Below are 21,722 nucleotides of genomic sequence, written 5' to 3' on the forward strand. Positions count from 1 at the left end.
TCCGCCCGGGGCTTCCCCCCCACCCCAGCCCGGGGCCCCCGCCCCGCTTCCCGCCGGCGCCCCGCTCACCTCCATGGCCCGCACCCACATGCACAGGGACTTGGCCGCCAGCGAGACCCGGCCGATGATGTCGGGCTGGAAGTCGGGCTGGGCGCAGTAGGCCCCGATCTTCTTCAGAACCTTGTCTGAGATATTGTCTTTATCAAAGTGGATCAGTGACTTGATGAAGTTCTGCTCCCCTGTGGGATGGAAACCGGGGGCCTCAGCCAGAGGGCCTGACCCTCCTCCTCCAGGCCTCGCCTCCACTGCTTGGGCGCAGTTCCTGCCCCCACCCCCACCCCCACCCCCACCCCCGGGCTTGGCTCCCCAGCCCAGAGCACTGACCTCATCCCCACTTCCTCCCGCGGCCCTCACCTCCCCCCCCAGAACCTCCAAGCCCCCAGGACGCCCTACAGTCTTCCCAGCCCCATCTCCCACCAGCCACCTACCTCTGACGCCCTGGGCCAAAGTCCCTGCCCCAACACACACACATCGTTACTTCCCCACTCTTTGCACATTCTCCTCAGGGCAGGGGTCGCTGAACTACGGCCCCGCAGACTTTATTCTGCCAAGGGAGCTCAAAGCCGCGAAAACCACGAGAACGAAACACAAAGACCCTTGTTTTGCATTTTCTGACTCTCATGCTTTTGAGGGCCCCAGAGGTATTCCTGCCTTTCTTTGGATTCTGGGATATGGTCCCATATCTTCAATTTTATTTTATTATTTTTTCATTTTTTTTTTTTTTTTTTTTTATTAAATGAAGGGGAGCTGTTTTCTGTTCCTTACAGCCAAAGAATCTTGACTGATCTTTACGTCTCCCCGTTCGTACGAGGCTCCACCTGCCCTGGAGCGTCGGTGCGATGCCTCGTTCGTCTCCGCCTCTCCGAGCTCCTGGCGCACGGCAGACGATTAAGAGGCACGGGGCGAACTGGCGCTGAGTGCGCCTTGGGTCTCTAGCTTACCTAGCTGCCTCTTGGCCTCCGCCCAGGTGGGCTCGTTGCCTCGAAGAATCATGACTGCCTGCATGACCATCTCCACTTGGGCGGGGGGCCGTCCGTAAGACTTGATCTCTCCTATGTCCTTCTTGTTCAGAGACTCCAGAGCCTGGGCAAAGGGACTCGCTCAGGGAGCAGGGCCGTGCAACTCAGGGGGCGGGACAGGAGCTTGACGGGGGGGGGGGGGGGGGCCCCACCGAGACGCCCTCTTCCTCCCACGTCCCCAGGGACTTCAAGGACACAGAAGGCTGGTCCCATTCCCTTCCCTGGGCCTTCGTACCCGCATGGCTTCTTCCAGGGCTGGCAACGCCTCTTCTAGATCCTTCTGGGCATTGTCGGCCAGTGCCTGGCACTTGACTTCCTCGATTGCGATCTTCTCACTATTGGCTGTCACGGCCTAGGGAGGCACAGGGGGCGGGGTTTTGTCTTCGCCCTGGGCGAGAGTAGGGGGCCAGCGTCAGGGGAGCGACAGTGATCAGAGATAAGGTTAAAGAAGATGCGAGGGGCCCTGACACGGTCGCTGACGGTGCCCGGGGCAGCCCCTGCCCCCTGGTCACTAGTGGTGGGGTGCGTGGGGGGCAGAACCAGGCCACAGGGACACCGCCCCCCCCCACCTTCTGCTGCTCATCTGCTTCCCGCTTCTGCTGCACAATGATGACCAGGTACTCCTCACACTGCTTCTGGAACTCAGCCACCTTCTTCTTGGCCTCCTCCAGCTCCAGGGACATCACCTCCACCTTCTCCCTGGTCTCGTCGATCTTAAACAATCCCGTCCGCAGCTTGTTGGCCTGGCCCAGCAGCTCCTGCCGCTTCTCTCCCAGCAACCTGGGGCGCAGAGTAGGGTAAGGTGCCTGGGGAGGCTGGGCACCCCCCCTTTCCCGCCTGTTACCACCGCCACCACAGTCAGGTTTTTAGCATTTCCTGCCTGAATCCCTGCTAACAGCTTCCCAGCTGGCTTTCCTGCTTCCAGACCCTCATCCCTCTGATTTATTCCATGCACCACTGTCAAAGCAGCTTGGTAGACACTGTTGTCATCGCCGTGTCCCTACTTGAGGCTCTCCCACTGCCCCCCCCCAACCCCGTGCGCAGCAAGCAGGAGGCTGCAGTGAACCAGACGACACAAGCCTGTCCCAAGGGGGTGACCACCTCTCACCCATCTCCACCCTGGTTTCCCCACGTGGGAAGGAATGTGGGCTCCGTATTGCCACAGTGCATGATTTTTTTTTTTTAATTTATTTTGAGAGAGAGAGAGACAGCGCGCGTGTACCAGCAGGGGATGGGGGGGGGGGGAGAGAGAGAGAGAGAGAGAGAGAGAGAGAGAGAGAGAATGAATCCCAAGCAGGCTCCATGCTGTCAGCACAGAGCCCGACTCAGGGCTCCATCTCTTGAACCATGAGATCGTGACTTGAGCCGAAATCAAGAGTCGCACCCTCAACCAGCGGAACCACCCAGGTGCCCCGAAATGTCTCATTTTTAAAGAAAACCTGGAAACCCGGATTTTTCTAAGCCTCCCATTTTAAATGTTAGCAGCTTACTCAAAAAGTTTTGAACGTTATACAGACCAAAAAAAAAAAAAAATAGCATCTGTGCAGGATTATTTTCTGGACCGAGCGAGGAAATGTGCATCAAAGGCTTAGCATAATGTCTGGGCAAACAGTAAACAGGCTGGAAGCCTGGGCGCCAAGGGAAGGCCAGGACTTGACTTTGCCAACCGCTGCAAGTGCCTAGAACAGTGAGTGCCACGTGGCAGATGCTCAAAAATACGTGTGGAAGGAATGAACGAACGAATGAACGAATGAATGAGGATGACCGTTCTTTTCACAAATGGCTTGTCCTTCACCTTGATCAAAACACTGAATCTAATAAATAAGGGGAGCCTTTTTTTTACATTTCTTTTACATCTTTCAAAGCAAGCTATTATTGTGCTGGGTACGTAAAAAGATACTCGATATGACTTAACAAATGAATATATAATTCTTGAGGGGGATAGAAAGTCTAGAAAACATTCAGGGCTGATACACATATCGTTGGTATATACGGCGATGTCCCCATTGTACTGAGGTTCGAAAAAGACACATCGTTCCAGAAATAAGGACAGAGAGGGTGTAGGGAAGAGCCGAGGCCAGAGGGCTCTGGAAATGGCCCTGCACCCAGGGAACCCCGTCTCTCTTTTGTTAACTCCCTGCACAGGAGGAGACCCCCACCCCACATCCCTGCCTTCCAGGGTCAGCACCTGGGTCGTGGAGCCAGCCCCGGCGGGGGGGGGGGGGGGGGGGGGGGCGGCTCCTGGATATTTCCCATTACATCATTCGGCCCATCGCCCTCGAAAGCTACCAAGCTCCCTGGCCCTCCCCGCCCTCCCCCACTCTTCTCCATACTTCTTATATCCCGACACGAGCTCCAGGTAGTTGGTGGGTGTGACATAGTTGTATCTCCGCAGCTCCAGCAACATCTTCTGGGAGTACTGCCCCACGGACCAGTGCATGGTGACAAAGATCTTGGCCACCTTCCTGTGGATCTGAGGCCCACGGAAAAGGATACAAGACGGACAGTGAAGGCACACAGAGAAGGGACATGGGAGGGAGGTCGGGGCTGGGCGTGTGGGGAGGGCCTCACATTGTCCTCTGTGCCCAGGTCCACTCCTTGGAGGTACTTCTCGGCCACCTCCAGCAGGGCCTCGTGGGGCCACTCGGAGAACCAGTTGATGGTGGTGCAGTTCACCAGGGCCGGGTACTGGCGGATCCAGTTCCTGGTGATGGGTTTCGAGAAGAGGTCAGTCCCATCCAGAGAGGCAGCCTCCAGCTCCTGGCTCCCTCACGGGTCCGGCCGCTTTCCAAAAACCCACGTGTCCCCTCCTCATGCTCCTGTGTCCCCCCCACCACCCGTCCAGGTCCGGCTCCCCTCAGAGCTGGCTCAGTGTAGCATTTAGGGACAGACGGCCTGGTTCACACCCAGCTGTGGATCTTGAGCAAGGGAACATCACTTTCCTCATCTCTAAAATGGGAACAACGGGGCGCCTGGGTGGCTCAGTCGGTTGGGCGGCCGACTTCGGCTCAGGTCACGATCTCGCGGTCCGTGAGTTCGAGCCCCGCGTCGGGCTCTGTGCTGACCGCTCAGAGCCTGGAGCCTGCTTCAGATTCTGTGTCTCCCTCTCTCTGACCCTCCCCTGTTCATGCTCTGTCTCTCCCTGTCTCAGAAATAAATAAACGTTAAAAATTTTTTTAAAAATAAATAAATAAAATGGGAACAACAGGAATACCAACCAGGGCTGTTCGCTGACTCAGGGAGGCGACACGTGTAAAACGCTTAGCGCGGTGCCTGGCACGGTAATACCATTAATATAAAACCAAACAAAAGGGTGGCCCCAATGGCCTCTCCGTACAATTCTGTCTCCCTCCTCCTCTCTGATGCCCTTAAAACCCGGTCACGCGAAGAACGGGTAAGCAGACCATGGCATATACACATAACGGACTATTACTCAGCCTTTAACTATTACTCAGCCTTAAACAGTAAGGAAGTGCTGACTTCCTTGGATGAAGGAATGGATGAAGCTTGAGAACTCTGAGCTGAGTGAAACAAGCGAAACAGACAAAGACAAAAACCATATGACTCCACTTACGGGAGGTATCTAGAGTAGTCACTCACAGAAACAGAAAGGGGTCAGTGGTGGTCAGAGACCGGGGCGGGGAGTGGGCGGGGGTGGTGTGTGGAGAAATGGGGGATTATTCAACAGGTGTAGAGTTTCAATTCTGCAAGATGAGAAAGTTCTAGAAGTCTGTCACACACTGATGTGAATATGCTTAATGACACTGTGCCCTACACCTGAAAACCGGTGATGATGGTAAATTGTATGTAATTTTACATTTTTAAAATCATGATTAAAAAATTTAAAACAGGGGCGCCTGGGCGGTTCAGTTGGTTGAGCGTCCAACTTTGGCTCAGGTTACGATCTCAACGGTTGGTGGGTTCAAGCCCCGCATCCGGCTCCGTGCTGACGGCTCAGAGCCTGGAGCCTGCTTTGGATTCTGTGTCTCCCTCGCTCTCTGTCCCTCCCCCGCTCATGCCCTGTCTTTGTCTCTCTCAAAAACAAACAAACATTAAATTTTTTTTTCTTTAATGTTAAAACAAAACAAAACAAAGTGACAACGAAACAATGCAGTCACAGCACAAGGGAGCAGACAACTCCCATGTAGCAGCAGGAATAACCTGAAAGGAGCAGAGGTCTAGGGCGGGCAGGGCGGGAGAGCGGGCTATTCAGGACCCCAGAGGGTGCGGGGGAAGGTGGGGGGGGGGGCAGGACAGACAGGCAGGGAGAGGCTGTCCCCGGACTCACCTGAAGGAGTTGCCCACGGGGCTGAGGCAGAGAACGATGTGCAGGTTGTTGCGCACGCGCTCAATGAGGTAGGCGAAGAGGCTGTCGGAGGACTGGGGCACCTGCTCGGCCTTGGCCTGCTCCGAGATGAGCGTCTGGATCTGCGTGGAAGCCACACGCGCTTGGGGGAGCCACGGTTCCCGAGGCAGAGTCGGAGGGGTGGGGGCCGAGGCTGGGGGGACGGGACGGGGTGCGGCTTTTAAAGCCACTTGGGGGTGACGGAGGAGGAGCGGGCTCTCGCCCCCGACGCGGGGGAGGGACGGACAGAGGGCCCCGAGGGAGCGCATTCTGGGATCTGCGCTTCTTCAAGCTGGTGGAGGGTAGGGAAGGGTTCGAACCTCTTCAAATTCGTCAGTCTTGTAGAGACTGGGGACCTCGCCCGAGCTCAGGATGTTGTTGATGTCCTCCAGGAACGACTCATCCGCAATCTGGGTGTCCACGAAGAGGAAGGACGTGGGCTTGAGCTCTACCCCCGCCTGGCGGTATAGACGCTTGATATCTGGGCCAGAAGAGGGCAGGAGGGAGGGGGGACAGACGGACTTCAGACTCACCATCCCGTCCCTTGTCCCCCCCTCTGAGAGGTGGGAACCCGCCCCCAGCCTGCGACCGGAGCCCAGCGCGCCCCCCGCGCGCCTGGCACGGCTGGCTACCGGCTTCCACCTCTCCGCTCCCCGGTCGCCAGGGGATCTTTCACGCCTACCTTCTCGGAACGCCTGCCTCCGGTAATGTTTGCTGACCTCGATCTGGAAGGTGGCGTACTCACAGATGGAAGAGGCCAAGCGGGCCAGACTCTGGCGCCCGCTGCCCCCGATGCCCACCAACAGCATGTTGCCCCGAGGCTGTCCGATGACCCGCACGATCCGTGTGACTGGGGGCGGGAGACGAGGGCGGTGAGGCCTCTGGGACACCCCGGGGGACCACCGGGCCCTACGCTAGAGAGACCTAGAGACCGGGGTGCCCGAAACTGAAGTACGGGGACCGCGAAGCGGGGGGGAGCGGCCGGTGCCTGAGGCCCAGGCAGCGAGTCCACTGCGAGCGCAGCCCCGTCTACCCGACACCACAGCCTCGTCGTCGAGGAAGAGCCCCACCGTCGCCACTGGCCACCTGGGGCCAGAAAGGAAAGCAGCCTCGGGAAGAGCCCACGCCGGGAGCTAGGGCGCGGGCCGGGCCGGGCCGGGCCGGGCGGAGGAAGTGCTCACTGTGTTCGATAGCCTCCCGGAAGAGTACCAGCTGCATGGGGACGATGGCGGGGGACAGGTTGTACTCCCTGAGGGCCGTCTCCATGGCCGCCTTCAGCGCAGCCGGGTCTGTCAGGTCCTCGTACACCTTCGGCTCCCGCATGAAGTCCCCTGGGCCGCGGGAAGGGGGCTCAGATCTCCACGGCCCGCTCGTGGCCAGGCTCCCCCAGGGACCCCATGGCCCAGCCCTCCCCCCGGGCGGGGGGCCTCCCAACACCCGCAGCCCGCGGCGGGCGGGGGGGGGGGGGCCAGCTCACCAAAGACGGGAAGACGTTTGTTGGGACAAAGATTATGCAACGTGAGGTCAAAGAAGGAGCCAAGTTTGTCGCTGATGATGCCCACGAAGGCCTCCAGGTCTGCAGCATCCACCAGCCGGTCAGAGAAGACTCTGTCGGGAGGGAGTGAGTGGGGTGAGGCTGGGGCATACGGAGGAGGGGGCCCCCTGGGCGGGTGGGGTGGGGCATACTGAGGAGGGGGCCCCTTGGGCGGGTGGGGTGGGGGCGGGGCATACGGAGGAGGAGGGGGGCCCCCTGGGCGGGTGGGGTGGGGGCGGGGCATACGGAGGAGGGGGGCCCCCTGGGCGGGTGGGGTGGGGGCGGGGCATACGGAGGAGGGGGCCCCCTGGGCTGGTGGGGGCGGGGCATACGGAGGAGGGGCGGCCCCCTGGGCCGGTGGTGGCACGGGCGTCGCACCTGAAACACTCATGGATCCAGAGTCGTGTGATGCTGGACTTGGTGTCGTGAAAGTCCTTGTTGGCCCGAAGCATGCCCTGGAACACCTGGGGGAGAGGCGGGGCGGTGGGATGGCGGGAGGGAAGAGACCCCGTCCCAGGCGTGGAGAGGAAGCCGAGAAAGCCGTTCCGGCGAGGGAGCTTCACCTTGGAGATGTCCCGCAGGTTGAAGAGGTAGTGGATCTTGGCGGGCGTGGGCAGGAAGCGCTGCACCACCGTGTTGTACATGTCCAGCGTGGCCTCGGTCACCACGTTGCCGATGGGCTTCACCTCTTCCTCGAAGTCCTGAAGCTTCTGATTGATCATGGTGCCGAATATCCGGATGATCTGGGACTCCTGGGAACAGGCCCTCAGGCTCACTCCCGCAGGCTCCCGGCCTGGCCGCCAAGGGCCCCGGCCCCCGGCCAGGGGAGTTAAGTACTCATCCCGGGGGGCCGAACATAAAGGGGCGCAAAACCCACAAAATCAAGAGACATAACATCTGAATGCAGTACTTCAAAGTCAGATTCAGGGGCGCCTGGGTGGCTCAGTCGGTTAAGCCTCGGACTTCGGCTCAGGTCACGATCTCGAGGTCTGTGAGTTCGAGCCCCGCGTCGGGCTCTGTGCTGACCGCTCAGAGCCTGGAGCCTGTTTCCGATTCTGTGTCTCCCTCTCTCTGACCCTCCCCTGTTCATGCTCTGTCTCTCTCTGTCTCAAAAATAAATAAACGTTAAAAAAAAATTAAAAAAAAATTAAATTAAAAAAATAATAAAAGTCAAATTCAGGGGCGCCCGGGTGGCTCCGTCGGTTAAGCATCTGACTCTTGGTTTCGCCTCAGGTCACGATCTCCTAGTTTGTGGGATCGAGGCCCGCGTCGGGTTCCGTGCTGTCAGCACACAGCCTGCTTGGGAGTCTCCCTCTCCCTCTCTCTTCTCCCCCTCTCCCCCTCTCTCTCAAAAGTAAACAAACATTTAAAAATTAAGAAAGAAAAATTGAAATTAATGCAAAATATCCATGGTGAATAAATACGCACATTTTAAATAAAGATGGGGTCAGGATTGTTGCAGTTTCCTTTTGCCTCAGGCTCTGAGATCCCTCAGCAACCACCGGTCTCGGATTTATTTAACATTGGGGTGTTTGTTCACCACGAATTTTTGGCTTTGACTATTTAATGTTGCATTCGAATGTTATGTATCTTGATGACTGAGCCTTCCGGGGTGCCCCGGAGGCCTCACTCACCTCCCCGAACCCTGGCGTTCCTTAGCGTCTTTGGGGCCCCTGAGTCCGCCTCCCCCAGGACCACAAGGCTGCACAGGCCAGAGATGGCCAGCCACACTCTTCTGGCTCAGGAGAAGCAAGGGCTCCCACAAATAGCAGCCCCCCACCGTGTTACTGCTCCCTGTGCACGCCTCCGCTCGGAGGCCCCCCCACCCCTCCTGGATCTGCCTCCTGGTTCTCTGGGACACGGATGGCTTGCCTCTTACGGCCCCCCCTCCCCGGGCCCCCATCGCGCCCTCACTGTGGGGAAGGTCATGTTGATGACGTTGAAGCGGCTCTGCAGTCTGGGGGAGATGATGGTCCGTCCGCCCCCGGGAGGGCCCATGGCAGCCATCAGGAACATGTCCTGGGGAGCAGAGACAGGCAGGAAAGGGGCAACACAGGGCACAGGAATATGGAGGGTGTCAGAGGAGCCGGATGAGGGCAGTAAGGGGAGAGGAGAGGGGCCAGGACAGCAGAAAGGGAACAGGGAGGGTGAAGGGAAGGAAGGGATTAGGGACAGTTTGTTTGGAATTATTAAAGTGACGTATTTGTTTTAATTTCATTATAATCCATGTACCAAAATCAGAAAATGGAAGTAACTTAAAAAACGTTTGGGGCGCCTGGATGGCGCAGTCGGTTAAGCGTCCGACTTCAGCCAGGTCACGATCTCGCGGTCCGTGAGTTCGAGCCCCGCGTCAGGCTCTGGGCTGACGGCTCAGAGCCTGGAGCTTGCTTCCGATTCTGTGTCTCCCTCTCTCTCTGCCCCTCCCCCGTTCATGCTCTGTCTCTCTCTGTCCCAAAAATAAATAAAAAAAAAACATTGAAAAAAAAAAAATTAAAAAAAAAAAAAAAAAAACGTTTGACTATGGGGCACCTGAGTGGCTTAGTCAGTTAAGCGTCTGACTTCGGCTCGGGTCACGATCTCACGGTTCGTGGGTTCGAGCCCCACGTCAGGCTCTGTGCTGACAGCTCAGAGCCTGGAGCCTGGTTCGGATTCTGGGTCTCCCTCTCTCTCTGCCCCTCCCCTGCTCACGTTCTGTCTCTCTCTGTCTCAAAAATAAACATTAAAAAAGATTTTTTTTAAAGTTTTACTATGTTTTCTAGACTTCGTTTTTTTTTCCCCCTCTTTTTCCAGCGTGTATGTGTGTGTGCATGCGTGTTCTTTCCCAGAAACACAAGAATACACTAGCCGTCAGGAGAGCTTCTGACCCTGAGTGCCAGACAGACGGACTCCCCCCACCCCCCCCGTGGGAGGGATGGAAGGGCTGCTGCCCGTGGATCTGGAAAAAAGAAACAAGATGCTCAGAATCCTGTGGGTGCAGACTGCCTGGGGGTGCCCCGTAGGGGGACGTGGGGAGGCGGGACCCGAGTCAGGGACACCCTGGACGGCAGCAGGGGAGTCACGTGAGCGTGGGGAAGGCGTGGAGGTGGAGGACGGGACCCTTTGGCCACAAAGCACAGGGCAGAGTCACCGAGGAGAGTTCGCAACAGGGACTGATAACTGAGGAGCCGGGAGTCTGGGGCCGGAGGCGGCCGGCCCCACCCGTGTGGAGAGGAATATAGGATCGCAGGAGTCTCCCCGTCTCCCGGATGCTTACTCGGATGTACTTGATGGTCTGCTTCGAGCGATCGTACCAGAAGCCGTAGTCAAGCCAGAGACGGATCAGCTCCAGGGGGGGCTGGGACCCAAACACGTCCTTCGCCGGCATGTTTAGGTCATCCATAAAGGTGACCATGCTTTTGCCCCCAAGCGGCACATAGACCCCCTTGGTTCGCTTCTCCACCCTGCTCTCGATGATGCTCTGCACGTTATTGGACGTGGTCTGGTGGAAGGGGTACGGGGTGAATGCTCGGGTCTCCCGGGAGAAACTCGGGGTTCGGGAGGAGTGTCGTCGGGCACTTGGATCCCGAGGGAGGGCGCGGAAGGCAGGGAGGGCCTGGGCCCCACGACGCACCTGTGCAGACATGTTGACGGTGAGCACAGACCACTGGCTGGAAGGCAAGGACTGCAGGACGCTCTGGGCGATGGACGTCTTTCCGGTCCCCACGGGACCCACCAGCAGGGTGGGATTCTGGTTGGCCACCAAGGCGCTCACCAGGTAGTTGTAGCGAACAGTGTCAACCGTGGGCACCATGATCTTGTAGAAGGGGGAACTGGGGAGGAAAGCGAACCCTGTCCAAGGGGCCCGGCCACCTCCTTTCAGACACCCGCTTCCTCCCGCCTCCTGACGTTTATCTCCCTCAGACGTCACCAACCCTGCCTCCTGAGGGGCCCGGAGGCCGGGCGTCCTGCTTCCGGCGTTCCAGAGCCGCCTCCTCTGGGAGCCAGCCCCCCTCCTCTGCAGCGCACATCTGCCTCGAGGCCCCGGCTCTCCGCCCACATCTCCCACCAACCACAGCCCCAAGCCCGGCCCCCCACAGGCCCCGCTCTCACTTTGGGGGGTAACGCCAAGTCTTAGGGAGCTTTTCCTCAAACGACGTCCAGCTTCGCATCTTGGGGTCCACAAAGTACTCGTACACCGTGTCCTAAGGAGGGAACACGTGTGAGGCCACCAAAGCCTTCTCCAGCTGTCCCCCGCCGGCCGGGAGTTTGCACAGCCCGCTGGGTGAAAGAAAGAGGGCCGGGTTGGCACGGCTGAAACTCAAGCAGAGCCTGGCGTAGGGAACCTCGTGGGTGCTAGAAAAACGGGAAACGTCGGACGGCTGGGTCCGAGCGTCCTCGCCTTATTGGGAAAGGAGCCCTCAATCTCTCGGAGGTAGCTGTCGATCTTCTCGCGTCCCTCCTCGTCCACGGAGGCGCACACGGACCAGATCATGCTGAACACGAAGGTCAGCTCTACCATGGTCACGTAGTTTTCGCCGTCGGCTGGGTTCACCTGGATGGAACAGGAGAAGGGACTCGGTCTCCATCCGTAAGAAAAGGAGGGGGATCTATTGTGGCGAATCGCAGCAAGAGCTTAGAGTTTTCCTCCCTTCCTGGTTTTATTTGGAGACACCGTGTGGTTGTAGGTATACCTAAACCTGAAGCGTTCAGATGGACCTGAAAGTTCTGGTAAGTCGGCAGCTGCCCTGACGCTCTCTGCTGCTGTGTCACGAAGGCACAGCAGTGACGTGGCCACACCACGTCTGCCCTGAAGAAGTGCCCACAGGTGCCCTAGGGCCCGGGGCCCGGGGCGTCGTGGCAACTTGTCTGTAAATTGCAAAAAAACGAGATGACCTAAATGTCCACCAGTAGAGGGATGAAAAAAGAAAATGCCATGTTCTACCGTGGAACAGCGTGCAAGGCTTAAAAGCAATAAAATCAATCTACGGATACCGATACAGAACTCAAACCCATATTGCTGTATGCGTACATGAGGTGTATAACATGATATGGTTTTTATTTTTTATTAAAAATTTTTTTTTTTTACATTTTTTTTGAGAGACAGAGCACAACTGGGGGAGGGGCAGAGAGGGAGAGGGAGACACAGAATCGGAAGCGGGCTCCAGGCTCCAAGCGGTCAGCCCAGAGCCCGACGCGGGGCTCGAACCCACGAACCGTGAGCTCATGACCTGAGCTGAAGTCAGATGCTTAACCGAATGAGCCACCCAGGTGCCCCTGATGTGTTTTTTAAATATCACATTTTCTACGACTGCCTACAGGCCTGTATGTCAATATGTATTGGAAAGGTCTGGAATGATATGTGCACACATTCCACAGTAGTTATTCATCTAAAGGGGGTTGCAGACCAGCACTGGGAGGACAGAGATGATCAAAAAGGTCTCTAGCTTAATATGAAAATTTTTATTTTTATTTATTTTTATTTATTTAAAAAAATTTTTTTAATGTTTATTTATTTTTGAGAGAGAGAGAGTATGAGCCGGGGGAGGGGCAGAGGGAGAGGGAGACGCAGAATCGGAAACAGGCTCAGCTCAGAGCCCGATGCGGGGCTCAAACTCACGAGCTGTGAGATCACAACCTGAGCTGAAGTCGGACGCTCAACCAACTGAGCCACCCAGGCGTCCCAATTTTTATTTTTTATTTTTAAGGGGCACCTGGGTGGCTCAGTCAGTTAAGCGTCCGACTTCAGCTCAGGTCATGATCTCACGGTTTGTGAGCTCAAGCCCCGCGTCGGGCTCTGTGCTGACGGCTCAGAGCCTGGAGTCTGCTTTGGATTCTGTGTCTCCCTCTCTCTCTGCCCCTCCCCTGCTCGTGCTCTGTCTCTCTCTGTCTCAAAAATAAATAAAACATTTAAAAAAATTTTTTTTTAAGTTTATTTACCTTGGGGCACCTGGGTGGCTTAGTCGGTTAAGTGTCCGACTTTGGCTTAGGTCACGATCTCACCGTTCGTGTGTTCGAGCTCCACGTTGGGCTCTCTGCTGACAGCTCGGAGCCTGGAGCCTGCTTCAGGTTCTGTGTCTCTCTCTCTCCCTGCTCATGCTCTGTCTCTATCTCTCAAGAATAAATAAACATTAAAAAAAGTTTCTTTATCTTGAGAGAGAGCACACATGAGTAGGGGAGGGGCAGAGAGAGAGAGGGAGAGAGAGAGAATCCCAGGCAGACTCTGAGCTACCCGTAGCAGAGTAGCTTGACGTGGGGTTCAAAACCACAAACCGCGAGATCATGACTTGAGCCGAGACCGAGAGTCAGATGCTTAACCGACTGAGCCACCCAGGCGTCCCTATGTGAAAATTTTCAATTTTTAGAAAGTAAACCAGAGTTAACTATTCCTTGTAATTAAAAATCAAAATTGAAAATGTACCAAGTTCATAGCAGAAACAGCATGTTTATTTTTTTGTGTTTTTAAAAAAAGGTTTTTTTAATGTTTATTTTTGAGAGAGAGAGAGAGAGAGCGCGAGCATGAGCAGGGGAGGGGCAAAGAGAGAGGGAGACACAGAATCTGAAGCAGGCTCCAGGCTCTGAGCCGTCAGCCCAGAGCCCGACGCGGGGCTCGAACTCACGAACCGTGAGATCATGACCTGAGCCAAAGTCGGACGCTTAACCGACTGAGCCACCCAGGCGCCCCTTATGTTTTGTTTGGTTTTGTTTTGCTTTGCTTAAGGAAGTTCTAGGCCCAGTGTGGGCCCCGAGTTCATGACTCCAAGATCAAGGGTGACCGGCTGAGCCAGCCAGGCGCCCCGAGAGACAGCACGTTTAGACCCCTGGGGGCACGTGGCAGGTACTGTTGCTGGAGCCGGGCGTGCGGCGCACACGGGGCTAACTCGGCACGGTTCGCCCGGTCTCTAACGGGCTCCGTGGAAACAGCCTCAGGCCGTGCGTGAAAAGCTCTTGAGGATGGTTCTGAATGAAGACTCCGAGAATGACAGATAAGGGCACACAGAAGATGCTACCCCGTCCGGAATACCGAACGCTCCTCAGTCCCAAGATGTAGGCGGGAAGCCATGCCGAAGCTTTGCCGTCCATCACAGTCGGTCCAGACTCCTTGGCCTATCCGTCCAGCTCATCCCAGCTCACGACGCGTCCCACCATCCCACCCTCCGGGCCTCTGCACGCGACGCCGGGCCCCGCCACCTGGCCAGCCCTCCTCGGCGCCCGCGCGGCTGACACCGTATGGACGACCTTCGTCCATCCGTCACCGTGCCAGTCCATCCACACAGGTTCGGTTTGTATCAGCTGTGCCAGGAATGACATGCCCTGCCAGAGGTCCTCACTGTTCTACGACCTCATGTCAAGGGTTTGGTTGTGTGGTGATGTCTTCGAAAACGATACAAACCACTTTTAGGCAGTGATTTAAGCTCAACAGACAGATATCCCACTTTGGTCCTTACTCCAGAATTCTGAACTGGACGACATTGCTCTTAAACGTCAATTAATGTGAAAATGTCCAAAGCCCCCTCATCAGATTAGGCCGGGAGCTCCTTCCCGCAGGAACAGCAGCCCAGGGCCTCCCGGAGACCAAAACTTAATATCTATTTTTTGAAAGGACGGAGAAATGAGGAACAAAACGAACTCTCCTCGGCTCCCCAATACGGGTAGGAAATTATAGTGACACTTCACTGTGTACCATCAGCCGTCAGAGGCCTGAGTCTGGCATTCGACCACGTGTGCACAGGCACACACAGCCAGGCACGTGCGCGAGGTCAGTGAGGCCTCCCCCTGGGGTCCCCGCTCCACTCAGGTCTGTGTACAAACCGCGTCTCAGACACCCCGTTCCCCGGAGTCGGCCCCGCAAGGTCACGAGCCCCCCGGCCCGGGCCCCGCTCCACCGCCCCCACTCACCCCATTCTCTGGCGTGGCCAGGGCCGAGTACAGCTTGCAGAGGGAGATGATCCCACTGTATTCCGGGAGGGGCACCAGCTCGTTGCAATAATCCTTCTTGAAGGTCAGCATCTTGTCGATGAACTTCTCGAACATGCGCTGAAGGGGCTCGGCCTCAGCCTGGAGTCCGCGAGAGAGGGCTCTCGCTCTACGTCCCGCAGGCCGCACCGGTTACCCGCCCTCTCCTCACCCCACCCTGCACACCTTCGGTCTCCTCTCCAGCCAGGACTGAACATACGGCTTCCAGCCCAGGTCAGCGTAGTCAGTGTAGACCATCCCGCAGCGAGACACGGTGGCGGGAGAGGCCACGGCCAAGTTCTCCACCTCGAACAGCAGCGACACCTGAGGACACGCTGGGTCAGAGCTTCACCCTTCGGCCACCCCACTCCCATCAGGAGAAATCACTCGGGACTCGATGCCCCCAAGTGTCTCTGTCCGAGTGCCGAGCGGGGCAGGGTGATTGATGGCCTATGGCTTACAAATGACTTGCGTTTTAAAAGAATTTAGAGCTCGTTCAAGGTTAAGCTTATGGAAGACCTCTCTGTCTCTGTCTCTGTCTCTCTCTCTCTCGCTGGCTCGCTTGCATTGCGTGGGTGGGCGGGTGGAGAAGGGTGGGCTTCACAGCCGGTGAACACGCGACCCCGGGCAGTCGGCGAAGGCGGCACGGACTTCTTTCCTATCAGCTGTTCCCACCGTCCGTGGGAGCCGGGTCTCCCTGAGCCCAGGCATCCTCCCCCTTCCTGGTCCCTCAGAGCTGCCCCTTCCCCCCCACCGAGCCCTGCCTCGTGCCCCGGGTCCCCAGCTCCGCAGGGCCGGCACCTGTTCGGGCATCGCGATACGCTCCCCGTTGATGAGGGTCAGGACTTTGTTATCGTCCATGACAGAGTTCATGCTCTCGATCCACAGCGTGTCCACGGGGCCGTCGAAAAGGATCCACTTCTCATCGGGCTTCTCGTCTTGGTAGGAGGAGGACGGTCAGGAAGCCAGGACTTTCTCCCCAGACCTCCCTTCCCACCCGTGTCCCCGGAGAGGCAGGCGCGAGCCACCTTGTACTCAGCAGGCCCCACGCGGTCGTCTCCCAAACGTGAGCCTTCCAGCCCCCCCCCCCCCCCCCCCCCCCCCCGCCCACCCCCTCGGGCGACTCCGGCACCTGCCGTCCCCACCCCGTGACCCTCTGGGCACCTGCACACGCCGCCCGCATGACGCTGGACAAGATGCCGTCTGTCCACTCGTTAGTGTTGAGGTCGTACTCCCCATAGAGCTCCCCCAAGGACAAGGCCTTAGGGTTCAGGGGGAACTCCTGGAAGCGACACAGGAGGAGGTGTTGAGGTGCCGGCAGGCGCCACCCCAAGACGTCGTCTTATTTCCACCCGCCCCCTTTATATCCAGGGCTCTGTGCCCACCCTGCTCTCTCTCATCTCCCCCAGCCCTGCCCTCCTGGTCCGCACTGCCCCCCACCCCCCACCGACCCTTTGCATTCCTGCCCCCACCCTCCCTGGCCATCCACGGGGGGCTTTGCTGTCCCAGCTCCGCACCCGAACGATATTGAAGTTGGGGTCCCCAGCGCGGCACAGGGAGGACAGGGAGGACTGTAGGATCCGCCACGAGGCCGTCTTGCCGCTGCCCGTGCCGCCCACGATCATGGCCGAGTGGCGGGAGTTCTTGGTCTCGTACAGCTGGATCACCTTGGTGAGCGTGAACGGCGTGGCCTGCAGCCCCATGTCGCGGGTCTCCTGCTCGATGGTCTCCCGCAGCTGAGGGAAGCCAAGACGCAGGGAGAAAGGATGAGGCCCGTAAGGGACTCTCACGGGGTCCCCAGTGCCTGGAGGCTCACGTTCAGCCCGGCAGATACGGCACCGGGGCCCCCTGCACTCTGGCCGTGGACGGGCCCAGCGTGGAGTGGAGGGACCGGGCTCCGGGCCAGCCTGCCTGGGGCCCCAGCTTCAGCTACGTGAACCCGAGAAAGTTGCCTCCTCTGAGCCTCAGTTTCCTCACCTGTAAAACGGGAATAACGAGGACGCTTTCCTTGTAAGGTTGTTGCACTATCTCCCTACTTTTACCCCCCCCACCCCTCGTCCCGGAAATGGTCTTTCTCGCCAGTTCAGCAACGCATCGACAAAGACGTATTTCTATCCAGCATGGTCGTGGTTTCAGTAGAAAGGAGCACTCAGGGGATCTAAACCATCGTTCCAGGAGAAGGAGATCTCTGTACTTTCTAGAACCCTCTGGCCCACCCCTTCCGTTCTATGGCTCCACGCATCAGCAGCTCCTGGCCGCCTCTCAGCACCCTGCCCCCCACCTCCCTGTGAGGAGAGAGAAGGGGGCAGGGGGCGGTGCTGGGCACAGAGCAAATAGAAGGGCTCAGAGGGCTCCGTGAAGCGAGTCAGGAGGGCGGGGGGCTGAAGCAAGAGAGTGGAGTGTCTGAGAGGTCCCGGAGATGAGGAAGCCCGGAGAGGTCAACCGTCCCACGGGAGGTCACGGCCAGTGGAGGGCAGAACAAAGACATTCGCTTCACACGGGAGGGTGGGGGAGGACGGGGGGACAGATACCTTGCCGTAGTCAACGACGGGCAGCTCCGTGCTGGGGAACAGATCTTGCACAATGGCGTTGAAGAGCGGCGCGTCGGCCGAGGTCAGCTTGGCAATGTTCATGTCTCGCGTGGAGAGCAGCAAAACCTGGGCGGGAAAAGACGGAGCCTCGGGCCTGAGCGGCCAGGGCCTGGGTTCTCACCGGGCCCTTCCTCTCCAAAGGGGCGAGGCGCAGGGGGCGAGGCGCAGGGGCGAAGCTCAGGGGCAGGAACAACGCATGTTCAGCAGTACGACAGGTCACACGGGGGACCGCAGAAGTCGGGGGGGGGGGGGGGGGGGGGGGGGGATCCCAACCGGGGACAGGACCTGGAAAGCTTCGGTGAGGGCGCACGGGCCCCGTGACGGCGGAGGTTGAGTCCCAGGGGCCGTGTCCCTGACCCACCTCTTCATCAGACAGGTCGGGCTGCAGCCGACGCTTCTTGCCGGCATAGCGCAGGAGGGAGGTGAGCGCGCGCAGGCCGAAGTCGTAATGGTCCTGTCTGGACAGCTGCTGCACGGCCAGCGAGTACAGCGTGTATACCTTCTTGGCCAGGATCTGGGGAGCCGAAACGGGGGGGGGGGGGAGCATCGAGCACCCCAGAAACCCTTCTCCTTCACGCGGGACGGTTACAGATACAGGAAGCCCGGCCCTGGGACCTGAGGCGGCCAGGATGCGCTCTGTGGACAATTCTAGCGGGAAAGATCTCGGGACCGGTCCCGACGTGGGTTAGGGGCTTCACGGAGGGGAGACCTCCCTCCTCCGAGCTCTCCCGCCCCCACATCCTACCGACGACAGCCTCTGTTCCCCGTAGGATAAGCTGACTGGGAGGCTGGGGCGCTCCTCCGTCCAGGGAATAGCCCGAGAAGGGAAGTAAGAGAATTCCGAAAGGACGTCATCGGCCTACCTTGCAGTTGCCGAAGCCCTCCCCGAAGAGAATGATCTCCGCGATGAGGGTAGAGTCCGGCACCACCATGGCGATCGGGCGGAACATGGATTTAAGGTTCTCGGGCAGTTCTGTGCGCCCGGCGTAGCCTGGAAAACAGCGCCATTTCTTAAGAGCCCAAACTACTCCCCACTCAGCCCCACCCTCCCCAACCCTGGCCTGCCCCCCAGTCTCCCCAACTCCGACCACATGCTCTCCCCGCCCCCCACCTCGGCCCTGGCCCTGCTCTCCTAACTCTGGCCCCTTCCCTCCTCTCCGCGTGGCCCTGTTTCAAACTCCAATCACGAGCTGACAATTTCCCATCTGTCCAAGCTCCGTGTGTGACTCACGACAGTCCTGATGGAAAATCACCGCTGTTTCTCAGACTCTTTCGGTACCTAGACCCTTCCCTGTTTTCCCCGCGGACCCTTCCCCCGGAGCTGTTCCCAGGGAACGAGGGTCTGCATGTTGGGAGAGATTCCCTATTTCTGGGAAAGGGATGGCAGGAAGGCCAGAACTCGGGGAGCTCGCCCACCGGGAGAAGACAGAGAAGCATCTCAGAGGACCAGGGACGTACATACACACGCAAGTGGCCGTCAGCCCATTCAGGGAGGACGTAACATTGCCTCCCGTTCTCCCAGAAAGTCGCGTGTTTACCCTTGTCTCACACTGTGTTGTCTTTAGCCACGTCTCCCTTGGCTAAACACACCGGCCTGGAAGGGGGTGGGGGCGGACACCCAGTGCTCCCCCCCAGAGCCTCAGCGGCTCCGTGGCCCCCACCCCATACCGGGATTCATGGTGATGAAGATCCCACAGGACCACACCAGGTTTATTTCAAAGCCTTCGAAGTAGAAGCGGAGGAGGCTGGCGGCCAGGGCCGACAGGATGGACAGGATCTGCTGGGCCACCACCGACAGCACTTCCACGTTGATTCGGTTAAACTCATCAAAGCAGCCCCAGGCGCCGGTCTGTGGGCGGGGGGGGGGGGGGGGGGGGGGGGGGGGGGGGGGGGGGGCGCCGGGGGCCCGGGGCCTACCCCCCCCCCCGCACACGGGGAGACGCTAGAAACTAGCACGCCCTGCCCGGAACGCTCTGACAGGTGGGGCGGCCTCCAAAACGTGTGTGCTATCGGGGTGGGCTGGGGGCAGCGTAGCCCTGTTGTGGTTTCTGGCCACATTCCAGAACATTCCAGCAGACGGGACGGTGTCGGGGACAGTCACAAAAGGTGTGGGTTGCAAAGGGACTGGGGCAGGGGATCTTGTGAGCACCGAGTGCCTAACCACGCCCCAGTTGACGTACGTCACCTCACTTAACACTTACAGGATCTGTCCGTTTTTCAAATAAGCAAGACTCAGCCCTGAGGGAAGCTGAGGGAGGTGCAGGGACACCCCCGACGGGAAGAGCCACCCGAGGCGAGAGGCGATGCGGCGGCGTCAGCCACAAAGTAGTGAACCAGACCGGCTTTCGGTTCACTTTCTGGGGCTAAACGAGAACCCGGGGCCTCTGGGGCAGGGCGGCAGGGCACTGACCTGGGCCAGGCCCGAGTACATCCTGCCCATGGACTTATAGTCCAGGCCCTCGGAGCAGTTGACCACGATGACGTATGTGCCGAGGGCCTTGCCCAGATCCTTGACGGTCTCGGTCTTCCCCGTGCCCGCCGGACCTTTGGGGGAGCCCCCCCGATGCAGGTGCAGTGCCGTGGTCAGCGTCATGTAACACCTGAGGATGATGGAGGACAGGGCCTATCTGACTCCCGGGAGCCCGCCCTCAGCAGGTGCTGCCCCCGCCCCGGCCCCCTGGTGGCCACCGCGCACAGCCGACCTGTCTGTCAGGGGGGTGATGACAAGCCGGCCGGAGTTCCCCAAGTACTCGTAGCCATACTGGAATTGCGTGTTGGTCTGGCGGATCACACAGTCGTCGAGATCCTGGGGAAACGGGGCAGAGGAGGACAGAGGTGGGCTTGGAGCCGGACAGAGACAACGACCGAGGAGGTGGGGAGGCGGCGGTTAGAAGATGAGGGGTTCGGTTCAGAGTTTGGAGGGAAGGGTGTACGGCCCAGATGGAAAACGGGGGTGGGGGCTTCACGCCGCACGAACGCCCCGACCCACGGCAACGGCCGGCCGCAGCCTCTCGGGATCCCGGTCAAGCGAGGGCCCCAGTGGGCCCCGACTGTAGCGACGGTCGGTCCTGATTCGGGAGGCAACAGAGTGGAGCCGGCTGAGGGAACTGAGGCGGGACGGAGCGTTGGGGTGCCGGCGCGGCGGGGACCGTGGACTGAGCGGGAGCACCGGGCCCCCCGCACCTTCTCCCAGTAGAAGCGCAGCTGGCTGAGCCAGTCGAAGGAGCTGATGTCCATGAGGCCGCTCTTATAAAGCTTCTCCAGCACATCCCGGGCATGAATTTCTATCGTCACCAGGGCCACGATCTTAAGCCGCGTGATTTTGGTCAAGTTCCCCCGGATGGCCTCTGAATACTTATTCAGCACTGACACCTGTCGGGGGGTTAGGGGGCAGAGTGGGGGGGGGGCAACTCAACCAAACCCCAACACGCCTCATCCCAGCCTCACACGACTTTCAGCTCCCGAAACGCCTGATCCCCAGCGTCCGCCGGACCTTCTTGGCTGGACTTCCGCCACCAAGCACCCTCGTTCTGACCTTGACCTCTGACTCCGGCGTTAACCCCTCCAACCCCCAGCAGGCCCACCCCATACTTGTAGGCCCCCCACCTGCTTCTTCTTCATGACCTTGAGGATCTTCTTGTCTCCCCGCTCCTTGGCCGTCAGCAAGCACTTGGTGACATCAGCCGTCCACTGGATCTGACTGGCAGTGATCACCATCTGGGGTGCGCAGAGGCGGTGTCCACACCTCTGCCCCCCGCCCCCGGCCCCTTCCAGGACCCGGCGCTACTCCTGTCTCAATATCTGGCCCGAGGGACGGGCACGCGTCCAAGGGCAGGAGCTAAGGGGCCGGCGCGCAGGGAAGCCAGGCCCGAGCCCAGAACGGGGTGGGGGGAACAAGACACAAGGTCCTGCCTTTTTCTATCTGCTGCTCCCGTGCGGCTCCGTCTTTCTCGTCTCCCCACCTGCCCTGGCCCAGCTCACCTGGCCAGCCCACTCCTTCACCCACTTGTCCCTCTTGTTGAGAAACTTCTTGAGGGCCACACGGCAGTTCCGGAGAAGGTCGCGCAGGGTCACCCGCATGGTCCGCTCCACATCGCCAAGCCAGGACTGGGGGAGGCGAGAGGGCAGAGTGGCTGGGCCTCGGGGCTGGGGACAAGCGTCCCCAGAGGGCAGGGGCTCAGGAAACAGGACCCTGGGACTCTGGGCCCGGGGGGGGACAAGCAGGATCAGGCAGCCGCTGG

General features: G+C 59.0%; 1 protein-coding gene across 1 annotated transcript in view; it reads right to left on the reverse strand.

The window, feature by feature from the left end:
• DNAH2 (dynein axonemal heavy chain 2) overlaps positions 1 to 21,722 on the reverse strand; it is a 93,408-nt gene that overhangs the window by 23,746 nt on the left and 47,940 nt on the right. Inside the window, exons 33-64 of the mRNA XM_049635364.1 lie at positions 21,463 to 21,588; positions 21,088 to 21,198; positions 20,665 to 20,853; positions 20,184 to 20,287; positions 19,892 to 20,081; positions 19,150 to 19,330; positions 18,345 to 18,472; positions 17,843 to 17,995; positions 17,422 to 17,547; positions 16,408 to 16,626; positions 16,055 to 16,172; positions 15,692 to 15,828; positions 15,077 to 15,214; positions 14,834 to 14,992; positions 11,337 to 11,489; positions 11,048 to 11,139; positions 10,569 to 10,767; positions 10,212 to 10,436; positions 8,873 to 8,977; positions 7,522 to 7,710; positions 7,337 to 7,422; positions 6,902 to 7,032; positions 6,606 to 6,755; positions 6,107 to 6,274; positions 5,745 to 5,905; positions 5,368 to 5,507; positions 3,651 to 3,783; positions 3,413 to 3,552; positions 1,649 to 1,859; positions 1,315 to 1,431; positions 1,002 to 1,143; positions 55 to 239 (exon numbers count right to left, since the gene is read on the reverse strand). Coding sequence (XP_049491321.1) covers positions 55 to 239; positions 1,002 to 1,143; positions 1,315 to 1,431; positions 1,649 to 1,859; positions 3,413 to 3,552; positions 3,651 to 3,783; positions 5,368 to 5,507; positions 5,745 to 5,905; positions 6,107 to 6,274; positions 6,606 to 6,755; positions 6,902 to 7,032; positions 7,337 to 7,422; positions 7,522 to 7,710; positions 8,873 to 8,977; positions 10,212 to 10,436; positions 10,569 to 10,767; positions 11,048 to 11,139; positions 11,337 to 11,489; positions 14,834 to 14,992; positions 15,077 to 15,214; positions 15,692 to 15,828; positions 16,055 to 16,172; positions 16,408 to 16,626; positions 17,422 to 17,547; positions 17,843 to 17,995; positions 18,345 to 18,472; positions 19,150 to 19,330; positions 19,892 to 20,081; positions 20,184 to 20,287; positions 20,665 to 20,853; positions 21,088 to 21,198; positions 21,463 to 21,588 — 4,806 coding nt within the window. The remainder of the gene's footprint in view (positions 1 to 54; positions 240 to 1,001; positions 1,144 to 1,314; positions 1,432 to 1,648; positions 1,860 to 3,412; positions 3,553 to 3,650; positions 3,784 to 5,367; positions 5,508 to 5,744; positions 5,906 to 6,106; positions 6,275 to 6,605; positions 6,756 to 6,901; positions 7,033 to 7,336; positions 7,423 to 7,521; positions 7,711 to 8,872; positions 8,978 to 10,211; positions 10,437 to 10,568; positions 10,768 to 11,047; positions 11,140 to 11,336; positions 11,490 to 14,833; positions 14,993 to 15,076; positions 15,215 to 15,691; positions 15,829 to 16,054; positions 16,173 to 16,407; positions 16,627 to 17,421; positions 17,548 to 17,842; positions 17,996 to 18,344; positions 18,473 to 19,149; positions 19,331 to 19,891; positions 20,082 to 20,183; positions 20,288 to 20,664; positions 20,854 to 21,087; positions 21,199 to 21,462; positions 21,589 to 21,722) is intronic.

The sequence above is a fragment of the Panthera uncia genome, chromosome E1 (assembly GCF_023721935.1).
Source record: "Panthera uncia isolate 11264 chromosome E1, Puncia_PCG_1.0, whole genome shotgun sequence".
Taxonomy (NCBI): Eukaryota; Metazoa; Chordata; class Mammalia; order Carnivora; family Felidae; genus Panthera; species Panthera uncia.